Source organism: Numida meleagris, chromosome 4 (assembly GCF_002078875.1).
Source record: "Numida meleagris isolate 19003 breed g44 Domestic line chromosome 4, NumMel1.0, whole genome shotgun sequence".
Taxonomy (NCBI): Eukaryota; Metazoa; Chordata; class Aves; order Galliformes; family Numididae; genus Numida; species Numida meleagris.
The window spans coordinates 67,496,394-67,523,570 of record NC_034412.1 but is presented as its reverse complement, the minus strand read 5'-3'; the positions used below and the strand labels follow the sequence as shown (position 1 = coordinate 67,523,570).

Here is a 27,177-nt window from a genome sequence, read left to right as displayed (position 1 = left end):
CACTGTAGAATGACAAGTGCTAAAACTTTTAATTAGACATTCTTGTTTCTTACTTAATTTTGAACACACCAGTAGAATTTTTCAGAAAATATCAAACAGTTCTCATGATTTGAGAAAAACAAAATAAAATCTCATAGTACTGAGTACTTTCTACTCTTCCCTCCAACAATATGCTTCATTGTTTGTAGAATTTTATTAAATTCCAAAAAGAGTTCAATAGTTTGTCATATTACTAAGTTGTTCTCAGCCAATACTGTCATTCTTTATTATTTCCTATGACCACCAAAACAGACTGTTTAGCAGGCATTTTACCTATCTTAATAAAAACAGTTGAATTGCATGAAAGCAGTTTTGAAATCAAAGCAGTAGGCAACATGGAAGCCTGCTCAGATATTTTGTTTGAAATCTTATATTCTGAATTATCTATGATAACTTTTAAAATCTCCCATTAAATTTTAGGTTGTTTATGTAGCATGTTATGTTCATTCCCGTGCATGAAGGATTGGATTTTTATGATTTTACCTGTTAACTACAAGTCTTGTTGATGAATGCTTTCAGTTAACTCAATGGAGGAATATCAGAATTAAACTTCGTTCAGCTATCTTGTATTTCAGACATTTACCAACTATTAGCAGCTTTACCAGCAGAGTGAAGTCCAAAGAGCTCTTTTTCTTTCCTTTGCAAATTTGCTTGTCTTCATTAATCCACATGTGTGTTTCTTCATTAATCCACATGTGTGTTTCCACAGTTTAATGGGAGATTAATCATGGAATTGTAAACTGTGAGAGAGGAAGTGGCCTCAGGAATAACCCAAATCCTCTAACAATTGGTTTAAATATTTCTTTCAATTAATTTAAAAAAAAAAAAACATAAGTCAGTGCTAGCCACAGTCAGCTAAAAACTGTATTTCCTTGCTCAGGAAAAGGTTTGGAAAAGGAGCATGGGACTTCTTTGTTCAAACACTGTAAATGCAGCAGGATTATGTTAGGTTTGCAAAGGTCACTCAAGGTGTTGTTGGGAGATTTTATGGAAATAGTTCTGCATATACTTATTGAAGATACATGTCTCAAAATGAGAGAATAAAGAAGAGCGATGAAGATCAGGTTACTCAGAGAATTAATTACTGAACGAATTTGGGTTTTAAATGGGTGTGGCTGTAGTATACCAGATAGTGCTGCAAGCAAGGGTATTTTTGCAAGCTCAACAAGGACATAACAAGAATTTATAGTTTTCTATTGATAATAACAGCAAAGTTGGTTCAACTGGAAGGTTATCGTCATTGCTACTAGCATCCTTTGAATAATCATATTCAGATTTTGGTGGTTTTTTTTTTTTTGCACTCAGAATTTTTTTAAGCATTAAGTACTGTTTTTTCTGTGATTTCATCTTACGCTGCTCATGATTCCCAGTTCTATTTTTTTTTTATTAATTACAAGAGAAATAAACTATCAAAATAATGCAATTGATAGAGAAACTGGCTATTTTCTAAGTGCTCTCAATTACTGAGAATGTCAGATCTTAGGCTTAGGTTTGTTTTGCCAATGTTTTTGTGGGCCGTGATGTGATTATTTGTACAATTATTTTCATTATTTCCCAAGCAGTTTTGATTGTAAAAGAATTACTGCAGAGGTAGTTATACCGTTGTCTTAATAAATATAGACTGAATGTGAAATACTCCATGACTAATTAGAGTACACAAAGGTATATAGTTAATCTTGTACACTTGAGCAGTTTCCTATAATCACTAAACACAGGTTTTATACTTCAGCCAAAGTCTAGATGAAGTTCCACAATGTTTATTGACTTATATATGGAAATTGTTTTTTTCCTCTGTATACCATATGTTAATAATCTTTAGTGCCTTGCTTGCCTTTGCTTTCTGCTTGCATTCACCAAGATGATTAATGGCACCCTGATCAGCAAATTCCAGATCTTTGTTTCTAGCTGCCGTTAAAATAGTTCATGGAAGTGATTCTTAGTAAGTGCAGTCTACACACAGTGCATGCAGGAAGTTACACTTTGTAGTTGTTGGATTGATTAATTAAATTGCCTGGCTACTGATTAATTTTGTGACTGGTGGTAGGAAATGTCAGCCATAAGATTAAGTAACTATCTTCTTGCCCCAGTGTGCAAAGCTTGCAGTCTGTCCCAGTAACATGTATCAAACACATAAGCACTGATACTGTTGTACCTCAGTGAATGCCTAATGTGCTGACACAAGCAAACCCCTATGGACTACACTAGTTACCCTGACATGGGTTGGATCGAGACTTCAATTATTTGTTTGTTTCGTTTTATGGAGTACTATGCAAAAAGCAGGGCATTTATTCGTCAGGTGTGCCAAAAATGATTTGTGGATGAAATCCAGAGCATATTTATCAGCATCTGAAACAGGAATAAGGAAGTGCCTAAATAAAAGAAGACAATCTGAAAAATCAATGGAGACTGGAATTCTATAAAGCATTTTAAACCTTTCAGCCTCAGGTTTACCTAGCAGGATGTGCACTGTGGGAATGTCCTACTGGCTTCTGCCTCAACAGCCGCAGGTGGGAAGTGAAGGGGGAAAGCTCTGAACGATGGTGCTGGTTGAATGCAATCATCCTGTATTTTACAGGAAGGGAAAACTGATTTCAGCACAATGTACAAGAGTGGGTCTCTGTTTTAATTTTTCTAAAGCTAGCTGTTTATAGGGTGGTACAACCCATTTTTGTAAAATAACCTGATGATGCATAAAGTGGAAGGCTATTCCGTATGCCTTCATTCGTAGTGGTGGTAACTTATAACATTTTACTGTCCAGCTTGAAATCATCAAGGTAGGACATAGAATTTATATTTTATCAGCTGTAAAGCTGAAATCTGATCTAAAATCTCTCTGCTAATACTTTCCATTGACTTATTAACTTTTTTTTTGGTTGTGAAGCCATATCTTGGCTTACATAGAGACAAGGTTTGACTGTAGTTTTGCCAAAAGTACATATGTTTGAACACAGTAACAATTAAGAATTTCCTTAGAAATGAAACGTTAGCCTTTTCTGATGGTCTCTGTAAAGTTGATTGTAAACTTGAAATCTCTTGAGAGAAGACTGAAATAAAAGTGCTTGTCTGTCCATAGCAATGATGAGGCAATCATTGTGCTCATCAGTCATTTTGTCCATGCTTTCGGAAAATGTTCAAATACTGAAAGCAGTTCCAAACAATGTCATAAGAGATCTTCTCTGTGTTTAATTATCACAGAAGATGTGACTTTATCAGATTAATACTTCCCTGAGAAAGAAACTGCTGATTCTAGTGGACTTAGTCTATCAGACAAAAGAAAGATACAGTCTTCTGTTTGGAAGGAATTGCAAGCTTGAATTGTATGTAATACACTATTTCTTATATGGTCAGTAGGAAATCCTATGTAGGGGCATAACAGCATCTTTATCTCTTTAAGAGACATAATTGGCCATCAACATACAGAATGTTTGCTGTAGATTACCTAGTATGTTAGGATTGTATTATGCAGTAGTCAGAACTGGATTATCAGTATAGCATGTGAATTTAAAATCCATACTTAAACTCTTACACTGATGCATATATTAAGATATCGTAAAGAAAATCCCAAGATAATTGTTTTTAACGTTAATTGGTAATTTGCCATTTGAAGCTCCAACTGGGGGATGAAAGTGTAAATAATTAAACTGATAGCAAGCTTTAAATTGAGTTACACTAATGCAGTCTAGGAAAATCATTTCTGCTGACTGGTTATGGTTTGCTCTCAATAGTGAAGACAAAAATCTCATCAAGAAAGTGGGACTGTAAAACTGTGACCTCCCTTATCAGATCTAACTCCAGCGTATCTGTTGAAGTTGTTGATAAAAATCTTATATCTGCTTTCTGTTTCCTTAAGCCTTCAGTGACAGTGCATTCAGACAGCAGAGAAGCTGTATTTATTTTCATGCAGTATAATTCAAATACTGTTATACTGCATTGAAACTAAGCCTATCAGTTCAAACTCACTGGAAGCAGTTGCCAAGTCTACTGACTTGGCACCTGCTTCAGTCTTCTAGGTTGTGGAAGGTTAGCCACTCAGCTGCTCGCTCCAGTAGGAAGGGGGAGAAACTGGGAAAACTGGAAAAAGAAAAAGCTCATTGATCATGATAGCGGCAGGGGGATTGCTTACCAGCTACCATCATTTGCAAGCAGTAATTTCAACTTGAGGAAAATTAACTTCATTCTTTCTCAATTAAAATAGATTTGGGGCATTAGAAACATAAATATTACAACAGCACCCTTCCTTCCCTCCTTTCCAGGGCTTACCTTCTATTCCTTCTGCAGCTCCCCCACAAGCAAAACAATGCAATACATGCATATTTTCTGACTGCAGGGTTTGTTTGTTTTTTGTTAGAAGATATCCAGAGCTTTCACTGTCTCAACATGAATATGCCATTGTAAAATCTGTGTATGTTTTTGTACCTATAAATGCATGCATGTAGCAGAGAATATTTGATATGCATTAAGTGGGACTAGATTTTGAGCCTTCCTCCTCCTCCTGCAAAGATCATTATTTCTGATACTGCTTTTTTTTTTTTTTACTGCTGAGACAACCCTTTCTATAAAGGTGTCTAATAGCATGGCGTTAATATTCTCAGTGTGGTGGCTATCCACTGTTTTACAGTTTTTTAAAAGAGTTTGCCATTTCAGAATTGATTGGAGGTTGTTGTTGAAGTGTTATTTTTCAGATATGGGAGTGAGATGCAGAGGTAATGGGATGTAACTAGGCAATGAGATGAAAGCTTATGTGGGATAGAATAAATCTCTGCTAATGTCAGCTCCCTTGCGCTATTTTTTGTTGTTCCAAATGTAGCAGATTTATTTATATTTATGTAATTTAATACTGTACTTGCATTTTTGTCTAGTTTAATACCATTAAAAATGCAAATCTGAAATAAATTGTATTTAGATACAGTTCTAGCTATTTTGATTTTTCAGTAAACCTCAAGTAGACTGTAAGTATCCTCAGAATGTAATCACTAATGAGTAAGGAGGGAGAACAATGCAGCTGTGTTACCTGTGTGCTGGTGTTGTTTTTTTGCATTCTTTTAATGGATGTTTACAGTTAGTTTCAGTTCATCACAGCACCTCTCCAGCTAGTGAGGCAGAACAGCTGTGGTTTTATCCAAAGACTAAATTATTCAGCTGCTGCTATGAAAATGTTACTGTTGAGGTGAGTTTTGAAGTATTACTGAATGAAAAGATTGCACCAATTTACTAGAGATACCATTTATTCATCATTAGTTTAGAAATGTTTGTTGTAAACTCATGTTTTCCCCAGGCTGCCTGACCCATCTTGACATAGTGTGGACTGATTCCCAGGTGGAATAATAGAGATGTAAATTACTGGAGCTCAGTGTTCCTGGTTTTTTTTTGGGGGGGTGGAGAAGTGTTGTGTGATAAGGGGAGGCAGAAGGAAAATGAGAAAGTATGACTGCACAACCAGGCTCTGTGAGTCAGTTCTGCTTATAAATGAATGCTTTGTCACAGTGATCTTTCAGACACCCGCTGTCATTTCTCATTCAGCAGTGAAGAGATTCTCCACACCACGTAATAAGGATTTCAAAACTGATTCTGTTACACACTTCTTCAAAGATTAATTAAAAATCATCTTTCTTTGTCGATTCTGTGCTTGGCAGCATTGGTAGCTAGGTAGTCAGGGTTCATCACAATCCCAGACAAACAGCAGCAGAGTATGTCAGAGACTGTAACAGAATAGACTACTGTGCATTTAAGGACAGAAGTTTGGCTTTCCTGTTACCTTGTGTTCTTTCATGTGTTTCAGACAAGTGTTTTAAAATATTTGATTAGAATTGAGAAGCTTCTCTGTAGATAAAAGATGTAGGAGTTGGGTTAGCAAGAGGTTGTTTGGGTGGTGCAGGTAGCATCAGATAACGAACAATACAGGAAGTCTTCAGTGAAAATGTGGTGGACGTTTCATAGTACTAGTATGGATGGCTTTGCCGGATGTTTCTTGGACAGAATAGGGACAGCTAGCTTGAGGATGGGGCCATTTATTAATCAGATGAGAATTTGGTGTTTGCAGAGGTGTGGATTTTCATTTGTATAGAGCAAGGGGGCAGGGCAAAAAGATAACTGGTAGAGGAAAGAGGGGGATCTACACCTAAAAGTTTGAGAACTTTAATTCTCAGTAGAAAGAGCAGAATATCGTCTCCTGTAATGGGGAGCTGACCTGCATGAAGTTCAAGGATTTTCTTCAGCTGCCTTAATGGGCAGTCACAAAAACCACAGTGGTAGAGTCCATAGGAATGCTGGACTTCACTGTCATGACTAATTCTGAACAGCTCTATCAGATAATTAAATCTGTCAGTGCAACACTGAGCATTTAGAGCATGCAGACGCTTGGAAAAAATTGAAAATCTTAGTGATTGCTGTAATCAAGCCTTTTACAGCATTAAGCTGTAGAGAGACAAATTTCACTCAAGTGGAAATTTCACTTAGGAAAGTGGCTAGCAGTAAAGGGTTAAGTAAGAAGAATGTCATGCATGTGTATGTGATTCTAAATCCAGAAGTGTTACATTTCCTTTGTTGGCACTAGTTTCTGCTGAATTTACAGGATATATATGGTGAAGACTAAGCCCTTCTGTCAATGGTCTGAAGTGTTTTAACAGCAGTGTAGCATGCTTGGTTGAAAAGGTTGGAAGATTTAACAGATGAAAGCATTGTATGTTCTGTTCATACTGGATATTTGTCTGCTTAGCTTTTTGAGTGGTCTTGACCATCTTCTTTAACAGAAGTTATATATGGAATTAGATTAACAGAGTACAGTACTTGGAGTAGTGACACTATGGATGCGATTCTGTTTGGAGCACATGCAATGACGTATTTTTTTTTTTCCAAAGCTGGCATTTGTATAAACAGTGGTTCCAGTCTTCATGGCTCTCATGGGGAAAAGATGGATAGGAAACTGCAGAAAGGTTCTGTCTTTCTGCTTGCCTGTGTTGGCAGTTCCCTACTTGCTGCTGCCATGAGAGATGGAATCTAATATTATGCAGTGGATGCGCACTGAATACTGGAAGTATATTCATAAAAATGCAAACATATTGAGATATCTCTGCTAGAATTACTTCATTCTTCTGCTTTTTTAGATCCTCCCCATCCTCAGCTCAGATGTTCAGCAGCTAACTCCTTGAGTGGCTGTGCTGAAATTAACCATTTACCCCTTGCAACTGTGGTGAGCTTTAGGGGGTTACTACTTCATGGGGTGGCTCAGGCTGAATCTCTCTGGAGGTGCTCTCTCAAAAGGAGTGGTTAGAATTGCTTGTGGTTCTTGAAGTCACCTACAAGTCCTTTGCTCTGTGAAATCAGCTGAGGCATCTGCTCTGCCATTTGTTTGTTTCCAGTTAACAGTCCTGTGCAGTTCCCCACAGAGCCTGTGAAAAAGAAACAAGGAGGCTTGGCCAGCCGCAGCCAGGAAGTAAGGAGAAAGCTTTATTTAGAATATGTGACAGTAAATATTTCCAGTTGTCATTGTTAGCAGCTCTGTGATCTCTGAGGGAAGATGTTAACCCATCAAAGTTAATACTTCATCATGTGCTTTCCTCCCTCTCTCCTAACTTCACAGTACTACCACAACAGTTTTTCCTTTTTTGTTTCTTTGTTTTCTTTCTTTTTTTTCATTCCAACTTTCTTTGGAATTAAGGGGAATTACTTCATAATACTAAAAATAGGTATCCTAGCATTAACATACATATCTTCTATGTGTTATAAAAGTATAAAAACATGAAGTAGAAAAGGTTGATAGAACTTTGTTTAGAATACTAAGCGTATGATGTATTTGATAAAATGACAAACCAAATTTGTTGAAAAACAAGGCCAGATTTGGCCATAATTGAAACAACAGTTGTTTGTACTATTTTTTTATTATTAATAATTGTTTGAACACTTGACAGCTGTAATATTGCCTTATATATGTTTTGTTCCTATTATTTAGTACGTGCTGTCTATTTTGTTGCAATACGTAGACAACAAATCTCTTTCAACAAGAGTTTTGGGTAGCTATGCACAGACGGTGTACAATTCTGTTTCTGTTGGCCTTTCTCTGTTAAGTAAAATTGTAATATTTATTCATGGAGCTTTTCTTACTTAGATTCTCTGTTTTTATCAATTGTGAGACAAAACTGAAATGTCTTTTTTATAGCAGACTAATAACAGTATTGTAATAGCATGTGCTGGATTTCTAGTACAGTGAATATGGGATGCTTTGGACAGTAGTGGCTTGAGTCAGGCAGAACTAGTGCTGCATCTGAGCTAATGATAATTTGTTTCTTGGAACTGAATCCAAATGGTGCTGTTAGTTCAGTTTCTTTGCTACACAAAAGCCATTAAACTGTTTGCAGGTACAGGTTGGCCCTACAAATGTCATCAGTGTGTTCACTTGGCACTGAGCCTGAGCTAGCAAATCTTGTTAGACCCAACCTGGCTTTTCACAGAGTTCTCTCTCTCTTGTATGTTTGCATGCCTGGCACAGTTAACCCCCATTGTGGGCAAGCCATTCAACTGTAATTGAAAGTTGACTGAGTCAACTTCTTATGAAACTTAGTAGCTGAAGTTTTGAACCTGCTGTTAGGGAGAATTAATTTTGCTAGGATATTTTTGTATTTAGATTTTTACTGTATTTGTTTCCACCTTTTCTGTTTCATTTTCTTCATTTTATAGAAAAACCCATCATACCTTCCTAATATTGTGTCAAATTTGTATCAAATTCATATAACAAATATAAAATCTTGCACCAAAAAGTCATCCTCTTTCTCTGTTATTGCCGTGAGCAATACTGTTTGAGTCCTCAATTTTGCCATATTAAGGTTGTACATATGCATGCACACACAGACTACTGTTCCCCAGCATAAGTACATCTCTTCAGATCACACATATTGCTAAAAACACAAGTGGATGTTTCTCTTGAAGTGATTATTCAAATTATTTACATAGTGTATGTAACACTCTTTAAATGAGGTGCACCTCTTTTGAAATAGATCCATTACTGCTGTCAGAAATGTGATGTGCTGAGATGTGTTGGAAAACAGAACTGCAACTGTTGTCTAAGGGCTACTACAGCTCAGCTTTCAGATAGCAAAGAACATTTTTCATGGCTCTTAAGGATTGGAAACCCCTCAACTATTCCTTTAATGAAAGTTTAAGTGCTGCAAAAATGGAGGAGACCACCTAAGAAGAAATTAAGATCGCGTATACCAGTGACTACAAGCTTAACCTAACCCCCATCCAGATCATTTTCTTGGAGGATCTAACTAATTATTCTTTCATGTTGCAGGTCTAATTACAACCACATCTAGAAAACTGGATCGGGAGCAGCAAGCAGAACACATATTGGAGGTAAATAATTTATTTTCTTCTCTGATAAACAGTGACTGTAAGTTCATTGTTCTTCTTCAGAAAGTTTTCCATACTTGATTACCATATGAAGAGTTTAGAGAACTGGATTTCGGAAGTAATTTGCTTTTGTGTTCATTAATTATATTGCAGTGCACAATACTATCTGTGAAAACAATGTGTTGGAACTTTCTATTAACAATTAAGATACAGATGAAGGCAATTTTTTGTTTTTATATCTACAAACCAAGATTTTCTTTCAAACAGTACAAAGACATGATTGTTACAAGGATGATTCTTTTTTCTCTTCTTTAATTATTGGAATAGTCAATACCACCCTTCTGAATATAGACCTGTTAACAAGCAATGCAGAAACTTTTTGTTATAAACACTAAGAATGCAAACAGATTGAGTAGACATTTATTTCTGCATAACATGTTTATCAATTACATAAGTAGATCAGTTGTCAGAATGTGCACAATAGATTCAGAGTCCAAGAACATGAACTTTGCACTAAAATTATTTCATTTAGCTCATTTAATTGATCATGCGGAATTTATGTAATAGGTATTCTTCTTCTCTGACATGGTAATGTGAAGGCATTATCCTTCACCTGCAGTGAAGACTTAAGATGTAACTATCATCATAAATATTACAGTTAAGATCTGAACCCTCTGTTGTGCTTTTCCTTTGGGATGATAGGTAAATAACTGCTATGTGAGTAATCAAAGCTAACTTTAAAGCTTCTCTAGTTCTTTTTCAAACTTATCTGACCAAGTCTGGACGTTCTCAGTGTTTGTGAAATCTGTAGAAATGTTTTCTGACAGAAGTGTGAGCAAAAGACAAAGTAGACTTGGGAAATGAAAGCCTTGACAGCATGAACTAGTATTTTGCAGAACTCCAGTGTAGATACAGTTTTCCTGGCTCTTTTCTATCACTTTGAAAACTGAAGGTAAATTGATACCTGGATGAGGGCATTGAGAGCACCCTCAGTAAGTTTGCAGACGACACCAAGCTGGCAGGAAGTGTCGATCTGCCTGGGGGTACAGAGGCCCTACAGAGAGATCTGGACAGGCTGGATCTCTGGGCTGAAGCCAGCGGGATGAGGTTCAACAAGACCAAGTGCCGGGTCCTGCACTTTGGCCGCAACAACCCCAGGCAATGCTACAGGCAGAGTGGCTGGAAGGTTGTGTGGAGGAAACGGACCTAGGGGTATTAGTCGATGCTCGGCTGAGCATGAGCCAGCAGTGTGCCCAGGTGGCCAAGAAGGCCAATGGCATCCTGGCTTGTATCAGAAATAGTGTTGCCAGTAGGAGTAGGGAAGTCATTCTCCCTCTGTACTCAGCCCTAGTGAGGCTGCACCTCGAGTACTGTGTCCAGTTTTGGGCCCCTCACTGCAAGAAAGACATTGAGGCCCTGGAGCATGTTCAGAGGAGGGCGACAAAGCTGGTGAGGGGTCTGGAGCACAGGCCTTATGAGGAGCTGCTGAGGGAGCTGGGATTATTCAGTCTGGAGAAGAGGAGGCTCAGAGGGGACCTCGTTGCTCTCTATAACTACCTGAAGGGAGGTTGTAGTGAGCTGGGGGTCGGCCTCTTCTCTCTTTTGACTAGTGACAGGACGAGGGGGAATGGCCTCAAGTTGCGCCAGGGGAGATTCAGGCTGGACATTAGGAAGTACTACTGTTCTGAAAGAGTGGTCAGGCGCTGGAATGGGCTGTCCGGGGAGGTGGTTGAGTCACTGTCCCTGGAGGTGTTCAAGAAGCATTTAGATATAGTGTTGAGAGACATGGTTTAGTGGGGTTGTTGGTGGTAGGTGGATGGTTGGACTAGGTGATCTTGTAGGTCTTTTCCAACCTAGCTAATTCTATGATTCTATGATTCTGTGATTCTAAAGGGCTATTGGAGCAAATTTTAATTGTAATTTTCATTTTGGTAGCAGCTTTGGAAAGAACTCTTTGCAGTAGTAAGTAGCAGTAGGGTGGAATTTCCTCTGCAGTATGTTTCTAGTAGAAGCAATAGAAGCAAAGTGAATTAACTGGCAAATCTGTTTTAGTACTAGTTACAGTATTCCTGTAAATTTTAAAACCAGTATATTATTCACTTCTAAATTGCCTCTTGAAATCTGCTTGTGTCATTTTCCTAAAGCACTTCAGGTCAGTTGTATCTCATTTCTGTGACCCACTTCTATGTGGATAAGTTGTAATATTGGTATCTAATGACTTTGCTTCTATGCATGTTATACTGACGTTTCTATTGGATTTATACAGTTACATGAAATGAGCTTTGGATCATTCTCTGGCTCTGAAGCCACCAGGCATAGTATGGCTTTGAATGTGTATAACATATCCCTAGAACAGGCTGGCCATGTCTAAGCTGCCTTTTGAAAGTGCTGCCTGAATTGTGTGAATTCTCAAATTGTACCTAGACAGTATTTGGGAGAATTCTGTTTGTTTTGGTCATGACTTCTCAGAGTTCATACTAGCGGTGTAAAGGTACAGACAGTTGTGTGGTAATGCTCATGCCTATGTTCTAAGATCCTGTTTGGTGTCATACTGTCAACACAACCAGTAAGAACAAAGCCTTGCCTTTTGATATTACAAGACAAAAAAAAAAAAAAAAAACTGAGCAAATTTATCATATGCTGTTACAAGATAACATAAAGTGTACAGAACTCAGGCAATGGTACATAAATAGTCTACTTTCAGCATTCTCCATAAAGATAGCTAGTTAAGTTGATTGCTTAGTTTGGAACCTTGATTACTGCCTAGTGGTATTCTTTATAACTCATCATTCTTTCTTCATTTTGAATCCCAGCTGGTTATTAAAGTTTTAAATAAAAGTTTGCAAAGCATCTAATGCCAAAATCCTTAGCTGCAGTGTGATAGTGACAGCGTGGCCCAAAGTAGCAGTTTTCCCATTTGTTCGTTTTATGTTGACATCTTTGAAAATGGGTTGGAAAGAAACCCAGAAATGCTCGGAATGGTGGGCAGTATTATAAGCCACTTGAGCCAAGTGCTGTGCATCTGGCTAATTAATTGAGCATTGAAATGTTGACCAGATGGGTTGATGGGTTTGTTCTTTGTTTGCTATTAAAATTGGTATTTGATTGCACTCCTGCTTATGCAGTAGTAATTAATGTGTCCCATTCTTTTTATTTCCAACTTGTAGGTATTTTCTGAATGCCAGTTGTATAGCTTACTTTTAATGCAATTATTTCAGAGCTAATTTCATGTTATTCCCTCATATCTTAGTGCTCTATTTGTTATATTAGTAGTGTCTCCTGTTGCATCAAATTGAACAATGGTTTGTCTTTTTTTTATTTTTCTTGGCTCAGGGCAGTATTATGTTAACAAGGTTCTGTACACTGTGAAAATTCTTCTTCTGAAATGTGTGGGTTTTGTGAACTGGAAGATATGTGATGGTGTTCAACTTTATGTACTAAAGAGAACTGATAATCATATTTTGAAATCATACCATCTATTAGAGATGAGCATGAATATTTCCATTTCATATCGCTTAATGTGTTTTGTCATGATTAAGCACTGTTATTACTTATGCTTTTTCATTTCCTACATACTTAGGATTTATACCCACTCTTCATTTGGGTTTCTGTATTTCTTCCTAAAAAAGATGGGAAAGGACCAAAAAAGAGCATATCAGATTATTTGCAGAACTACTGTCAATCATGTCAATAGTAAATTCCTTTGCTAGTCAGGGATTTCATCAGGGATTCAGTTCTAGCCTTCAATCAGTAGACCTATTTTGTATCCATGTTGTGCTTTTATGTTGAAGACAGGGTGCAGTCAGAAAATGATGGGCCTGGTTCTATAATTCTTTTATTAACCACTCACTTGGAAGGGCAGGAAGCAGGAACACCACCCCCATATCTTTTTTTTTCTTTGAAACTGGTTCTAAATTAACTTAGCATATCAGATAGATGCTCATATTTAATGCCTTATTAGCTTATAATTATTGATAAATTATTGGCAATTATTGAACAATAATAATTAACAATAAATATATATTAGTCAATTAAGGGTTAGGTATGTAATAGGTAAGGTAAAAAGGTAAGATTCCCACATATGAAATAAGGTTCTGCATCAGTTTGGTCTATTTCTAGTACATAATGTCTTTTCTATGTTTTTTAGCTTCAAATAAAGAGATATTTTAATTTTATTGAATTTTTCTTCACTATCCATATAACTATCATTATATCGGTGCCAGAATTAACATTGCAGAAGATTTCTTATTCATTTTGTGGCTTTTTATTAGAAACTTTGACTACTGCGGGAAGAGCAGACTTGGTTTCATTTCCCATTTCATTTAGGCTGTGGAAATAAATAGTTATGTGTATTCCTTTAAAGGGCTACTTTTTATGCTTCTTTCAAACAAGTTAGTGATTTTATGTCTTTAAAATATGGAGTTTTCAATGCATAGGCCTGTCAGATTTTGGAAATTATAGCCTTATAAATTGCATCTTTTGAGGTGTAAAATCAAATGATTAAATTCAAAAGTTGCAAGGAAACACTAGGCTGAAAGTATGTTAAGATATTACAGTGAAACTGTTATCAGAAATACTATAAATGTGTGCTGCTAGTGTATTCAGAAATTCAATATTTCTGTTACAATGCTGCAAAACAGTGGAATAGATTTAATATATACCTATACTGCAAAGTAATGGAATCAATTCCTACATGCCGTACATCAAGCATCATAACATCAAGGTAGTAGCTGAAAAAACCTTTGTGGTTCTTTCCTGACTATTTATCAAATAACTTTATTCAACAGTGCTTAAGTAACGGAAGTTAGAGAATTACTTTACAGCTGTAGGGAAATGTGATTTAAAAAGAGCATTGTTAGAAAGACTGCAGTTGAACTGAGCACTAACCCTGGTTTTTTTTTGTTGTTTTTTTTTTTTAATAAAACTAGGTAACAGTAACGGACAATGGTATTCCTGCCAAATCAACAGTTGCACGGGTGATTGTGAAGGTTTTAGATGAGAATGACAATAAGCCTCAGTTCTTGCAAAAATTCTACAAAATCAGGCTTCCAGAGCGTGGTAAGCCAGAAAGAGAGAGGACTGCTAGGAGAGAGCCGATCTACCGAGTTATTGCTGCAGATAAGGATGAAGGCCCCAATGCAGAGATCTCTTATAGCATTGAAGATGGCGATGAACATGGCAAATTCTTCATTGAACCGAAAACTGGAGTGGTTTCGTCAAAGAAATTTTCTGCAGCAAGGGAATATGATATTCTTTCAGTGAGTCAAAATCTCTTATATCATGAATATGTGAAGTGTTGTTTTATTTGGATGCCCATTGCTTCTCATTCAGTAGCTGGCAGACAAAGGACTGCAGTATCTGAAAGAAGAAAGCATCAACAGATACAGAACTATTATTTTTTATGGGTTGTTATCTTTTTAAAGGATGATTTCAGATGTTTGTATTGAGAAAGAGAATCAAAAAGTTGCTGCTGTTTTCCAGAACTTGACAGATAACGAATAGGATGAGGGAGCATGAACAATCATATTGACTCTTTCAGGAAGAAAGCAAAGTAAAAGTGAATTTATGGTACTGTTTTATGCTACTATCAGGTGCTACATGCTTTTTCTCTTTTTACTCCCCAGGTAATGAGGGGCAGGTAGCACTTTGGGAGTCACTTAGCCCATCTGGATATATCTCACAAAAACAAACATTTCTGGAGCTTATTATTACTTATTCATTTGTGTGTCATAATGATTTATATGATCCTGTAGCCTAAAAGGTGTGTTTGTTTCAGATTTTTTTTTAAAAAATCTTTACAGATTAAAGCTGTAGATAATGGTCGACCACAAAAATCATCAACTACACGGCTTCACATAGAATGGAGTCCAAAGCCCATCCCACCGATGGAGCCAATTTATTTTGAGGAAGAATTTTTTTCTTTTACGGTGATGGAAAGTGACCCAGTTGCTCACATGATTGGCGTAATAGCTGTTGAACCTCTTGGAATACCACTTTGGTTTGACATAACGGGTAAGGATGCCTGAAGGGCTTTTATTATTAGAAATGAATGCATGGATTCTGAGATACCGGAGGGCTCATTGCAGCTTGGTTTCTTAACTACTCTAATCAGAATTTGGGCATTCTTCAGTTGTAGATATCTTTTTTTCCCTTAGAATTTATTTTGTTTAAATCAAAATGACTATTTCTATCCATGTCACTATATATCAAAAGATAAAATTACACTCAAAAATATTTTCTATGTTGCAGTTTTGGAAATGATTTATAAATACTGTGTCAGTGAAATTAAAACAAATCAATTTCATAGTTTATGGGATAGGGAAAGAAAGAAGATGCCAGTTTTCTGCAAATGAGAGTAGTATACCCCAAGACATACTATACTGTTCTCACTGATTTCTTTTCTCTTGGGCTGTTCCTCAGTCTGCTTGCCTTGATTCAATACTAAAAGGAAAGCTTCTCTGTTCCTAACCCCAACAAACTTCATCCTGTACATATTCTTACAGTTGTAACACACCTTAACCTCTACCATTGGAAGTGGTGTTCTGGTCAGTAACATGACTATACGTAGGTGCTGTGATTACAAAATGAATAGTAGTTGTTTGAATGTAGACTTTTCACTAGGCCTCTGAGCTCCAGGAATACACGGTGTTTACTGTATAGCTGATACTATAAACAAGTTCTGACCTGTGTTACATTTCTAAACCAAGTCAAACAGGAGTGCATAGTGTCAAGAGAGACCTGTGGTAAACTGTTTCTGGACTTAAGATAGCCGTATCAAACTGAGATTTTCTACCACATTCACAAAAAAACATAAGGGACCTTTTCACATTAGTTACTATTAAAATTTTTTCCATGATTAAGGTGTGAGGTAGTTGTGAGTTGTTGAGGAGAACTTATTTTAAAAATTATTACTTACAAATCTAATGATTTTTAAGGTCTGCTTTATTGGTACATATATTCTAAGTGTTGCTGAGAACAGCAACAGTTAAAAACAAAGTTTGTAAAACTGATACATGAAACAGGAATATGCAAATACTAAATGCTTGAGGATGTTCTCAGAAAACTTTCAAGCGCTTCTGAGAACAGGCACAACTCTTCCCTGAATGCATGCTTCATGAGTGAACAGCATATGGCATGACTGATATCACTGCCAATGTATAAATATTTTCATAGAGTTTTCATATGGTTCTTTTTAGTATATTCTTGAAAAAAAAAAAAAGTTTCCAAATTGATCATAGCCCAATAAAAAGAGTCTGAATTTAGACAAAATGTGGGGACAGAGATCTGTAAAATTTTATAGAGAGAGCAACGGGTTAAAGATGCCTCCTTGCGTTCTCATAGGGGCAAAGCTATATTTATTAGAGATATTTTGGGACTGAGACTACTCTTTTACTGTTCTCCCAAATATACATGCACACAGACATAGCAGCTGAAAAGCAGAAAATACAGAAATAGCTTAAGTGAGCAAAGATGAAGTATGAGAAGGTTCTTTGTGTGTCATTTCAAACAAGGTCATCCAGTAAACAAACAAAAACATCTGTAGACCAGAAAGAGACCATTAAAGGAAAGGTTAAGGAAGGGATGTTGTCAGAAAAAGGTGAGTAGTTCACAGAGATTAAGGAGAATGTTTACTCATAGAAGAGGTCTTTTTTTTTGTCTCAGTCCAGTGTTTGGGATCTTGATGGTAGAACTTGCTAACTGGATTGGGGATGTATTTTTCTATTGTTCTTTTTAGTTCATTTCAACTGCTGTGCACTCTGAGTAGTGTGTACGTCTGAAAAGAATTCTGATTATAGTTTTATTTTGATTTACTGCTGCAAAGCACGCAGCACACTTTGGACATTTAAAGTATTTTTATTTTATGCTTAATGCAGAAAACAGATGCTATTTTTAAAAAGACAACTACAGAAAACTCCAAGGGGAAAGAACAGGACTTGTCCACAGACTGTAAAAGAAACCATTTTATTTTGACTGCTTTCTTGGTGAAAGTGTTTTGAAAAGTTTGATATGTGATCATGTTGTCAGCTTATCAGCTAATCTTATAGTTAGTCACTTTACTGCCCTCTTTTACTGTTTCTAATAGCATGAATTAATTTGATTGACAGCTTTCCTTTGTGTTCTGTGCTTGCTTTCCATGCTTTCTTTCTTTTTGGCTGAGCCAGGAGACAAGCTTGCTAGTGAAGTATTTTACATCTTTCAGATGGCTTGTGACCTGAACTGTACAGCAGAAGGTATCTGCTGAGATCACATAATTTATTACCAGATTATGAGATCTGAAATGAAAGCGTACATTTATAAACTATTTATTTTATTAACCCTTCGGAAATCAAAGTGCTCACGGTTGCATTTGTGACAGGTTCGTTTTTGTTTTGTTTTGTCATCATTACATTTATATGGCATCAATTCAGAACTTCAAGTTTTGGCTTTGTCCAAAACTATTGCTGTTACACTTCCAGTGTACCAGACACAGAAGTTCGGGTTGAGTTCTGCTTCACTGGATGAACAGATACCATCACTGCTATAAAATGTTAGGGAAGGTCTTTGTGATTTCCTTGAAAGGGGAAGAAGAGAAAGGTGATTACAGAGCTTGTCATTACATCAAGGAAATTAGATGAAAAGGTTCATTCACCCTGCTCTTCCCTTAAAATGGCAATGACTCCACTGAGACATTAAATTCTCCTCTCTTTGCCATCTGAGAAAATGGTATCGCATGCCAGCTATAAAAGTTATTCTGAACCTGACATCTCACACAAAGCCAAATAAAAAATTTCACATAAACCTGCTCCAAACAAAGCTGCTACCTTTCATGCTGTTCAGTTCATATCCATTCACATGATTTGGGAACTGCTGCTGGGCTAGGAACAGGAAATGGCTTTTGATGAAACTAGAAAAATGTCATTATCTTTGTCCTTACTTGTTTCTAACTATCTTAAATTCAGTGAAGCAGAATCCAGCCCATCTTTCCTAAACTGATATGTCTGTCATGAAGTTGAACTTTCTGAAAGTAAATGGGGACTCACTGCAGTATTTACTGTTCTTTCTTAGATAAAGTATAAATTTGCCACCTTTGGAATTTTACCCTTTCGCTTATAGCCTTGGCTTTTCCTAAAAGACATTCTGTGATTTACATAACATGACGTGTAAAAACTTGTAAAAATAATAAACAAAAAGATCATGCAGATTATATCTGAATGCTGTCCTTATGCAATTTAATTAGAAAAAGACATGTACACAATCAGGAGGAGTTGGTTTGCCATATCTAGCATTGGTTTGACCAAAATAAAAATTGATTCCTCTGTTTTAGACAGTTTATTGAGAGGTCTAAAGCAATTCTAGTTAAATGGCAGTATTTATCATTGTTAACAATATTTGGACTTAATGGACGTTGTATTCTCACAACAGTATGCTCAGTGTGGCATGATGATCAATTAAATGTTTAAATGACCAAGTGTAGCTATTGATCTATGCAGTTGTTTAACTATATTTCAAAGGGTAATTTGAAAGTTTTGCAGGGAAAGATAGCTTGCTTCAGAGAAGGAGATAGGCATATTTAATCACTGTTTATTTAAACGCTTAGTACTCATCTGAGATCTTATCCCAGTAGAGGCTAGATAATGAATTCTTCAGATACTCTGCTTTGACATGAATATCCTTTGGAGGTATTAGAGATTTTTCACCCTGGTTATTTTCATGTACAGACATAGTAATTTATACTCTGATTCAAGAAACATAAGTTTGACAGCATTTCTGATTTGGAGTTTTTGTTTATTTTGATACAGAGTATGTTTTTCACTATTTATCTTGAATGTCTGCCCATAAAATAAATCACGTTTCACCTTGTAATTACCAATTTCCCACTATTTGTTATCTTAAAATTCTGATTACAAAAAAAGAGAATCTTGGCTAAGAATCTACCTACTAACTGTCCATAATCCAGACAAATCAGCTTCATCCAAAACTAATCAGTTTTAAATATCTGTAAGTAGGAGCATATTGTATTACCAGAAAAAACAATGGGTTTAAAATAAGGGTGTATATAAGTATGTGTGTATATAATTCCACCTTCATTAAACATCTGAAGACAGAACATGACCATATGTGAAACAGTAAAATGATAGTGTGTTTTATGAACTTCTCCCTCTCCTAATTTCCTGAATAAGGTGGCAACTATGACAGTCGATTCGATGTGGAGAAGGGTACTGGAACTATCATTGTCGCTAGACCTCTTGATGCAGAACAGAAATCAAATTACAACTTGACGGTGGAGGCAACAGATGGAACCAGATCTATCAGCACTCAGGTAACGGTCTTTCTAAAGAAGTGTTAATAGATGGAGGAATTTGTAGCTGCATGGAGGGGAGGAGTTACCTTTAATCTTTATGTTTATTTTTTTCATCCTGGATAGTGAATATGGTTTATATAAATTAGGGAGTTTTTGTAAAACCGAACTGGATTCTGTTATTCATAGAGTCATGGTATTTGACAGTCCAGGTGGAAGGTGCATTAGTTTGCTGTAGTCTGAGTCAGCACCTTTTAGCCTGTATTGTTTTCCTACATTATCTAAATAAATGACAGTAGAAACTATGCCCTTCCATGCATGATTAACTCAAAAGAAAAGAATTAATACTTCTTATCTGAATTACTCCTCTTTATCCTACTCCTTCCTAATCAGTATATTATATGATTACTTAGCTTGGATTATGAAAGACCATGGTAAGATTTTCTGATTTTTTTTTCTAAGATCTGTGGATGACAAATCGTATAATATCCAACTACTGTATTATTAAACAGAGCTGCTCCTTCTGCATGATGTGCTTATAGAAGCAAGGTTTAGAAGACAGCATCTGTGTGTATCGTCTGGAGTAATGCTTTCAGTGGAGGTAGAGCTTGCTGCTTTCTGGAGAGCGGCAGTCTCTCACAAGACAAATGTCTTTAAATCACTTCCCTACTAAGATCCCATGGTGGTGGCAATTTTTGCAGTTGGGCTGATAGGACGTTCTGTAAAGTAGAAACCTCTTGTAATACTAATGGAAATATCTTGTAGTAAAGTGAACTGTGATGAATAGCCCATTTTCCCCATCTAGTTTCTTCCCTCAGCCCAGAACCTGAATATAGTTGGTTTAGTAGAGATTGGTGTGAATGGAGCTGTGAGCATAGAGGAGCTGTCCTTCTATTCCAGAAGGAATGGAAAGGATTTATTTACTGAATTAAAACTGTTGGGTTTGGATGATGATGTATTTGTGTCACCTGTAATTGACTTGCCTCTCAGTGATGGACCTAAGAGCAGTCTATGCATTGCTGCTTTTATGTTCACAGCAATCTTTGTAATGTATGCAATTTTTTTTTGTTCAACTTTTCTGCAGTGTATGTTCTTCTGTTGTTTCACCCTATGTGTTGTATGTCATCTTCCTCCTTTCAGCTAGAACAAAAATATTCCTTGTGAACTTTTAGGATTTAAAAGTCTTTTATTGAGATCACTTCATTTGATAGGTCAAATAGACTAAATGCTGTAGTCAAAGTTTGCAAGAATAGCAGTTTCTTTTGAGAACTTATTTTTCCTTTAATAGTGATAGTTGTGAGTGATATTGCAGACCACGTATCTCCAGATACTACAGTAAGTCCCCCAGCAGAACGTGAATCAGAACTCACTGCTATCCTAACCATGGTGCCATTGCTGCTGATGCTGATGGTCACCATAAGAGGTTTGGAGAATCCTGCTGTAAATTTGTTGCCTAGTTGAAGTAAAAATATTGAGCGTATTCATTTCTACTAAATCCAAAATGCTGGGAAGGTGGTATGACTTAGCGTGAAAATATTAGAAGAATCCTAAATCCAGCTAAAGGAGAACTTCATTTGCCAAGCAAGTCAGAATACAACTACAGGGCTTTGTTTTGTTGAGTGAGTTTGTTTGTTTTTTCAAGAATTCAATCAAAATGCCACCATGCAAAGTGTGTTAGGGTAACTTGGTTAATAAGTGATGAGCTTGTGGTCTCAAATAACTGCAGACATTTTACCTAGTACTGCTGCTTATATACAGTTGAATTGACACTGGCCTCCCCAGCTGTCACATTTGAGCCATAATCTGTTTCGTCTGCTGAAAGAACTCGGAGTTGGAAGGTCATGAAAATACTTTGACCCTCACCCCTTCTCTTCCCCTGGGTTGTGTGATTCATTTAGTTTTTCTCAGAAGTGCACAGTGTAGCTTTTGTCCAAATTGTTTAAATGAATTTGTTGTTTTAGCATTTTGTAAAGCTGGGTGAACATTATGAACATTTACCACAACAGTCCGCTGCAGAAAAATTGGAATGGTAGTCTTACATTTATAGTCCTTTATTTCTGTGATTGCTTCTTCTATGATTTTCTTTCATGTCCTTACTTTTCCTCTCTCAGCTGGAGTTGGCAAGAATAGAGCTTGTGGTTTCTGTTACAAGAACACAGAGACTTCCTTCTCATTATCCTCTTTTTTTCCCCTGCCGGTGGGATAAGTGCAAGTTAGCTGTTGCTATTTGAGTCTCATGTTACTGTGGTATGTAGATTGGGAAGCATGGATTAGTTCAAACTCTGAAACTGTTGGTGCATGTATAGACTCCTGATTTTAACTGTTTCTGTTATCTCCCTTGTAACTCTTTGCCCACCCAAATGGGCTGGTCTGCTGAGATAGCCCTCAGGATTAGAGTTAAGAAGATAAATTTCAGGAATGAGGCTTACCTTCAGGGGGAATTAAAAATGTTGATATGAAATCAAAGCTGAAGGTGTTGTTTATGGCTACCAGTGTGTATGTTCCATTACTCACTGTACTTGCTGCTGAAATAATTGTGATTAAAGTTGGTATGTTGACGTGTAGGATCCTTCTGAGAGCTGATAAACAGTAAAGAATGACAGGCACAAAAACTCTAAATACTGAGCACGCATATTTGGATCAACAGTATGTAATATGCAGCTTTTAGCTTGCAGAGTAGTTGTAAACATTTGAAATACAGTACAAAGTTTAACGGGCCTTGATTAACAGCAGATTAAGTAATTTTGTGTTTTGACTTAAAAATGCTGATGACATTTTCAAATCATTGGGGAGGGGGACAAGAAACGAAATACATCAGTCTCATTGCGAGTAAGTTGTGTATTGAATGGACTTCAAACTAGATGGCTTTTGTTGGCCCTGGGCCCTTGACATCTGTAGAGTATTTGACTCTTTCAAGGCTTCAGTTAAATAGGTTTTTTGAAAAATACTGCTGCTGTAGGCGTGGAGGCTATTAGAATTTTGTATGCATCTAAATGCCAAATGTATGATACAAAACAAGGACAAGTAAATTCCATGCCTACAGTAGTGGTATTTGTTTGACAAATGATGTTAGGGATGATTAGGAAGGAACATCATTTGAAAAACAAATCAATGTACTTATGTTTTCAGATTATAATGTTTTGGTCTTAAGTAGAAAAGGCTATTCACAGGATATGAGAAGCAATATATGAGCTACTGAGTTGCTTTTCGAAAGTAAATAACAAATCCTGTTTTGAGCTGTGCTGCTTCCTGACTTTGCTATGTCCATCAGTTCTTTTCATTAGAAATAACATTTAAAATGGTGTAAAGGTAATTGCAGCATTTTGCCTATTGCTGTGTGATTGCAGAATATTTAATCTTGCCGTATGCAAAATTTATGTGGATGTTATGCTCTGGGGTTGCTTGGTCTTCATTGACTAAACATGCTTTTTTGCACGTGATCCCCACACTGCTCCACAGAGACATTTTGGAAACAATTTATATTATTTATATTATCTCTGAATAACAGAATTTTTTTTGCTTCTGAACTTGAATATAAACATGCCAAAGTAACTGTAATGTTATTATGAATGGAAGAAAAGATTTAAAACTCCACAAGGAATCAAAAAATGAAAAATTAGATTAGAACAAAGGAACATCACTGTATATTACACATTGAGTATGTTTAATCAGTGACACATCTCTTCTCTGTAACACACTAATAATCAGTGTGTTCCTATGCAAATTTAGATTTCACCAATCGTATACTTAATATACTTCACGTTCTCCCACTAGGTAACCCTGGTCCATTTTGTTCTGTTTCTGTATGACCAGCCTGTATTAGTCTCTGTGAGATCTACTCATAGGCTTGCACATTGAGTCAAGCTTCTTCAGTTCCACACTGTTTCATTTCAGTGATCACATTATTGTTTATTAATGCCAAGCTTTTCTATTGTGTGCCTCTTGATACTAAACTTCTTTCTTAAGAGATAATATTCATATAATTCTTTTGAATTTAATCTTATAATAATTTCATTGAACTTCTACATTGCTGTCTTTTATTATGAATTTTACTTGAGTAGCACAAGCTCTTCATGTAAGTACTTTGTTCTCAAGCACACAAACACATATCTTGCTGTATGAGCCTTTAATAACTTTGTTCAATTTTACTTCTGTCTTCTGTTGCCTTTTATTTAACATGAAGGCCTTAACAGTTATGTGACAATTTGACCCTGTCACATTTAAATGGAAAATGCACATGTAGCACCTGTCACTTAGCATCAGCAAAAAATCTCTGCCTTGAAAGCAAGGTTTCCAAGTCTGTATAACAGTTTAGGTTGGAAGATATCCTGCAGCTCATCTAGTTCAGACTCTGGTGGCTCAGAGCAGAGTAAACTGCAAAGCTGCATCAAGTTGTCAGGACCTCGTCCAGTTCTGTGCACCTGAGATGACAGGGCTTCCACCTCTTCTTTGGATGTGCTTTTATGGCAGTGTTTGGAAACCCCCCTTGAAAAAAAGGGTTCTTATGTCTAATTGTAGTTTCCCTTGTTGGAGCTAGTGAGCGTTTCATCTTGTTCTTTCACCATGCACCTTTGGATTTTTGTGGTATTCCACTGATTTCATTTCAGTCTGTCAGGATCTCTCTTGCTCTGCTGAGCTCCAGACTGTAGTGAATCTATAAAATCACAGGCAAATGAGTGATCACCTTAGAAAAGCAACCCGGCATGCAGTTAGCCTTCATTACTACAAGAATGTGCTTTGATTCATGTTACACTTGTCCATGAGAATTCAGGGATGAGCATAAAGTAACATCAGTGAGTGAGAAATGGATAGGTAAAAGACTTTTTCAGCTGAGGCAAATGGAAACTTGGGATTTTAGGTAAATTTAAAACAATTGCATTAATTGATCAAATTGTGCGTTTTGAGTTGTGTTTATGAATACATAGAAAAACTGCATGCCTGAGCAAGTGATTTGACAAGTAGTGGAATACTTGAGGAAGCCACTCATAATGACTGAGTCACTCTGTTAATTCCTCAGTGGTATATTTGTTAATAATATAGTCAACTTCACAATCACAACATTCTTGGGTTTTAACTTAATACTTCACAGGCTTTTTTTTGGTGCTGCATTCTCAAATTGCTGCTTTCCTGTATTTATTTTGTATATTTCAGCAGCACAAGTGGCTATATCTTCCACATGGAACATTCACCTAACACAGTTGCTTCAGAGTTGCATTCCCTCTCACCTCCAGGTTCAATCTAAGCTTCTGTATTTTCTCATTTGAGGGGAAGTGCGCACAATCTTCAATAATTATTTTAATTTAAATTAACCAAATTTTACACTTTAGAACTTAATAATCTTTTATGAAGTGGGTGGGGAGTAAAAAACTGTTGGGGTGCATTCATGTTGAGAGTATGTCATCCATGGATGAACAGTGTTGTATACAGTCTTTTAACTTTCCATTTGTACAACATATATTGGTCTAGTTTAATTTGTATTAAAAGTTGGGTTTTCTGCTTTTTAGTGTGTTAGCTATCCTTACTTGGTTTCATTTTTAATCTTCCTGAGTGTGAGCATTAATGAGCAGGCCCTCTTCACCTATGTTCCTATATTACGTTTTATATGTTTGTCTATTCTTTTCTCTTTTATGAGTGAAGTTCCCCATGAAAATACTTGTTCTGATGACAGTTATTTACAGCTAGCTGAGTGGGTAACATCCCAGTTTTGAGGAATATCCTTGTATGTTACAGTACAGATTTATCCAAAAGTTCTGCACTCAGTTCTTTGTGTTCGCACATTCTCACTTCAGTTCATCAGGCTGCACTGTGGTGCCTCCAGGGTTTGGTGCAGCACTTCATTACTTCTGTGCAGCAGTCTTTCTGCTGTTACTTAGAATAAAATCCTTCTAATGTTGTTAGAAGCTATTTTTGACTTTGAGGAAGATGAGGCAGATTTGGATTTAGTGAGTTCCATCTTCCCTGTAACTCTTCCCTATACCTCTCTCCTCTTCCCTGGAGAAAAAAAAAAGGAAGAAAAAATAATTGTTTTATGTACCTATTATGGTCTGATTTTTAACAATACTCTTTTTCATTTCTGTTTACCTAGATATTATTAAGGCTTTCCTCTTCCCATCATGTAATTTCAGGTGTACATCAAAGTTATAGACACAAATAATCACAGACCTCAATTTTCTGCTTCAAAATATGAAGTTGTTATACCTGAAGACACCGTACCAGAGACGGAAATTTTGCAAGTTAGTGCCACAGACAGAGATGAGAAGAATAAACTGATATATACTATGCAAGGCAGCACTGATCCCATCAGCCTTAAAAAATTTCGTCTAGACCCTGGAACTGGATCTCTTTATACTACAGAAAAACTAGATCATGAGACCATGAACCAGCATATTCTCACAGTAATGGTAAATAAGCACAATATTTGTTCTGTATTCTATAACAAGCACTTTTTTTTTAATATCTTCTATTTTTCCCCCTAATGCAAACATTTATTTGTACATTTAATGTGTATTCAGTCTTCTTCTCTGACTCGTACAGATTGAACCTTGAATAATTACTAACATTTGGTGAACTTCTGAATTATCAGTGATAGTTAGTAGTATTATGCTAACTGTTTTAGGTTCGAGATCAAGATGTTCCTGTAAAGCGCAACTACGCTAGGATCATCCTTAATGTTAGTGACACAAATGACCACGCGCCATGGTTCACCAGCTCTTCCTATGAAGGCCGTGTGTATGAGTCAGCAGCTGTTGGATCAGCAGTACTCCAGGTTACAGCATTAGATAAGGACAAAGGAAAAAATGCAGAAATTGTATATTCTGTTGAATCAGGTATGTTGACATTCTTATCTTCCATTTGTTTTTAAAATGATACTTGATCGTGCTTTGTTTCAACTGTCGACATGTAAAAAACAGCTGTGAGAGTACACATCCTATTTTGTGTCATGTATTTAAAGATATAGCCTGAGAGCATTAAAAAGAAAACTTTAATGATAAAGATTCATCTTCTTCCCTTAGTGATTTGTATTGCCCTCCTGAAGGGAAAGATACTTTTAAACTCTGAAAGAGGATGTGTTCTTCAGAAAATGCAGAAATTCATATCTAGAATTCATATCTGAAAGAGCATTCTTTTTGAGAATCTATGGTATAAGCAAAGATGTGATGAAGAGAGTAATAGCATGAGACAAGTCCTTTGGTGTTTAGTACATAGAATCATAGAATCATAGAATTAGCTAGGTTGGAAAAGACCTACAAGATCACCTAGTCCAACCATCCACCTACCACCAACAACCCCACTAAACCATGTCTCCCAACGCTATATCTAAATGTTTCTTGAACATCTCCAGGGATGGTGACTCAACCACCTCCCCGGACAGCCCGTTCCAGCATCTGACCACTCTTTCAGAAAAGTAGTATTTCCTAACGTCCAGCCTAAATCTCCCCTGGCGCAACTTGAAGCCATTCCCCCTCGTCCTGTCACTAGTTATAAGAGAGAAGAGGCTGACCCCCAGCTCACTA

At 36.6% G+C, this 27,177-nt stretch overlaps 1 protein-coding gene across 3 annotated transcripts in view; it reads left to right on the top strand.

The window, feature by feature from the left end:
* FAT1 (FAT atypical cadherin 1) overlaps positions 1-27,177 on the top strand; it is a 107,863-nt gene that overhangs the window by 44,323 nt on the left and 36,363 nt on the right. For all 3 annotated transcript variants that reach the window (XM_021393680.1, XM_021393678.1, XM_021393679.1), the window contains exons 4-9: positions 9,326-9,387; positions 14,313-14,642; positions 15,186-15,396; positions 19,545-19,684; positions 25,789-26,064; positions 26,280-26,490. In XM_021393680.1, coding sequence (XP_021249355.1) covers positions 9,326-9,387; positions 14,313-14,642; positions 15,186-15,396; positions 19,545-19,684; positions 25,789-26,064; positions 26,280-26,490 — 1,230 coding nt within the window. The remainder of the gene's footprint in view (positions 1-9,325; positions 9,388-14,312; positions 14,643-15,185; positions 15,397-19,544; positions 19,685-25,788; positions 26,065-26,279; positions 26,491-27,177) is intronic.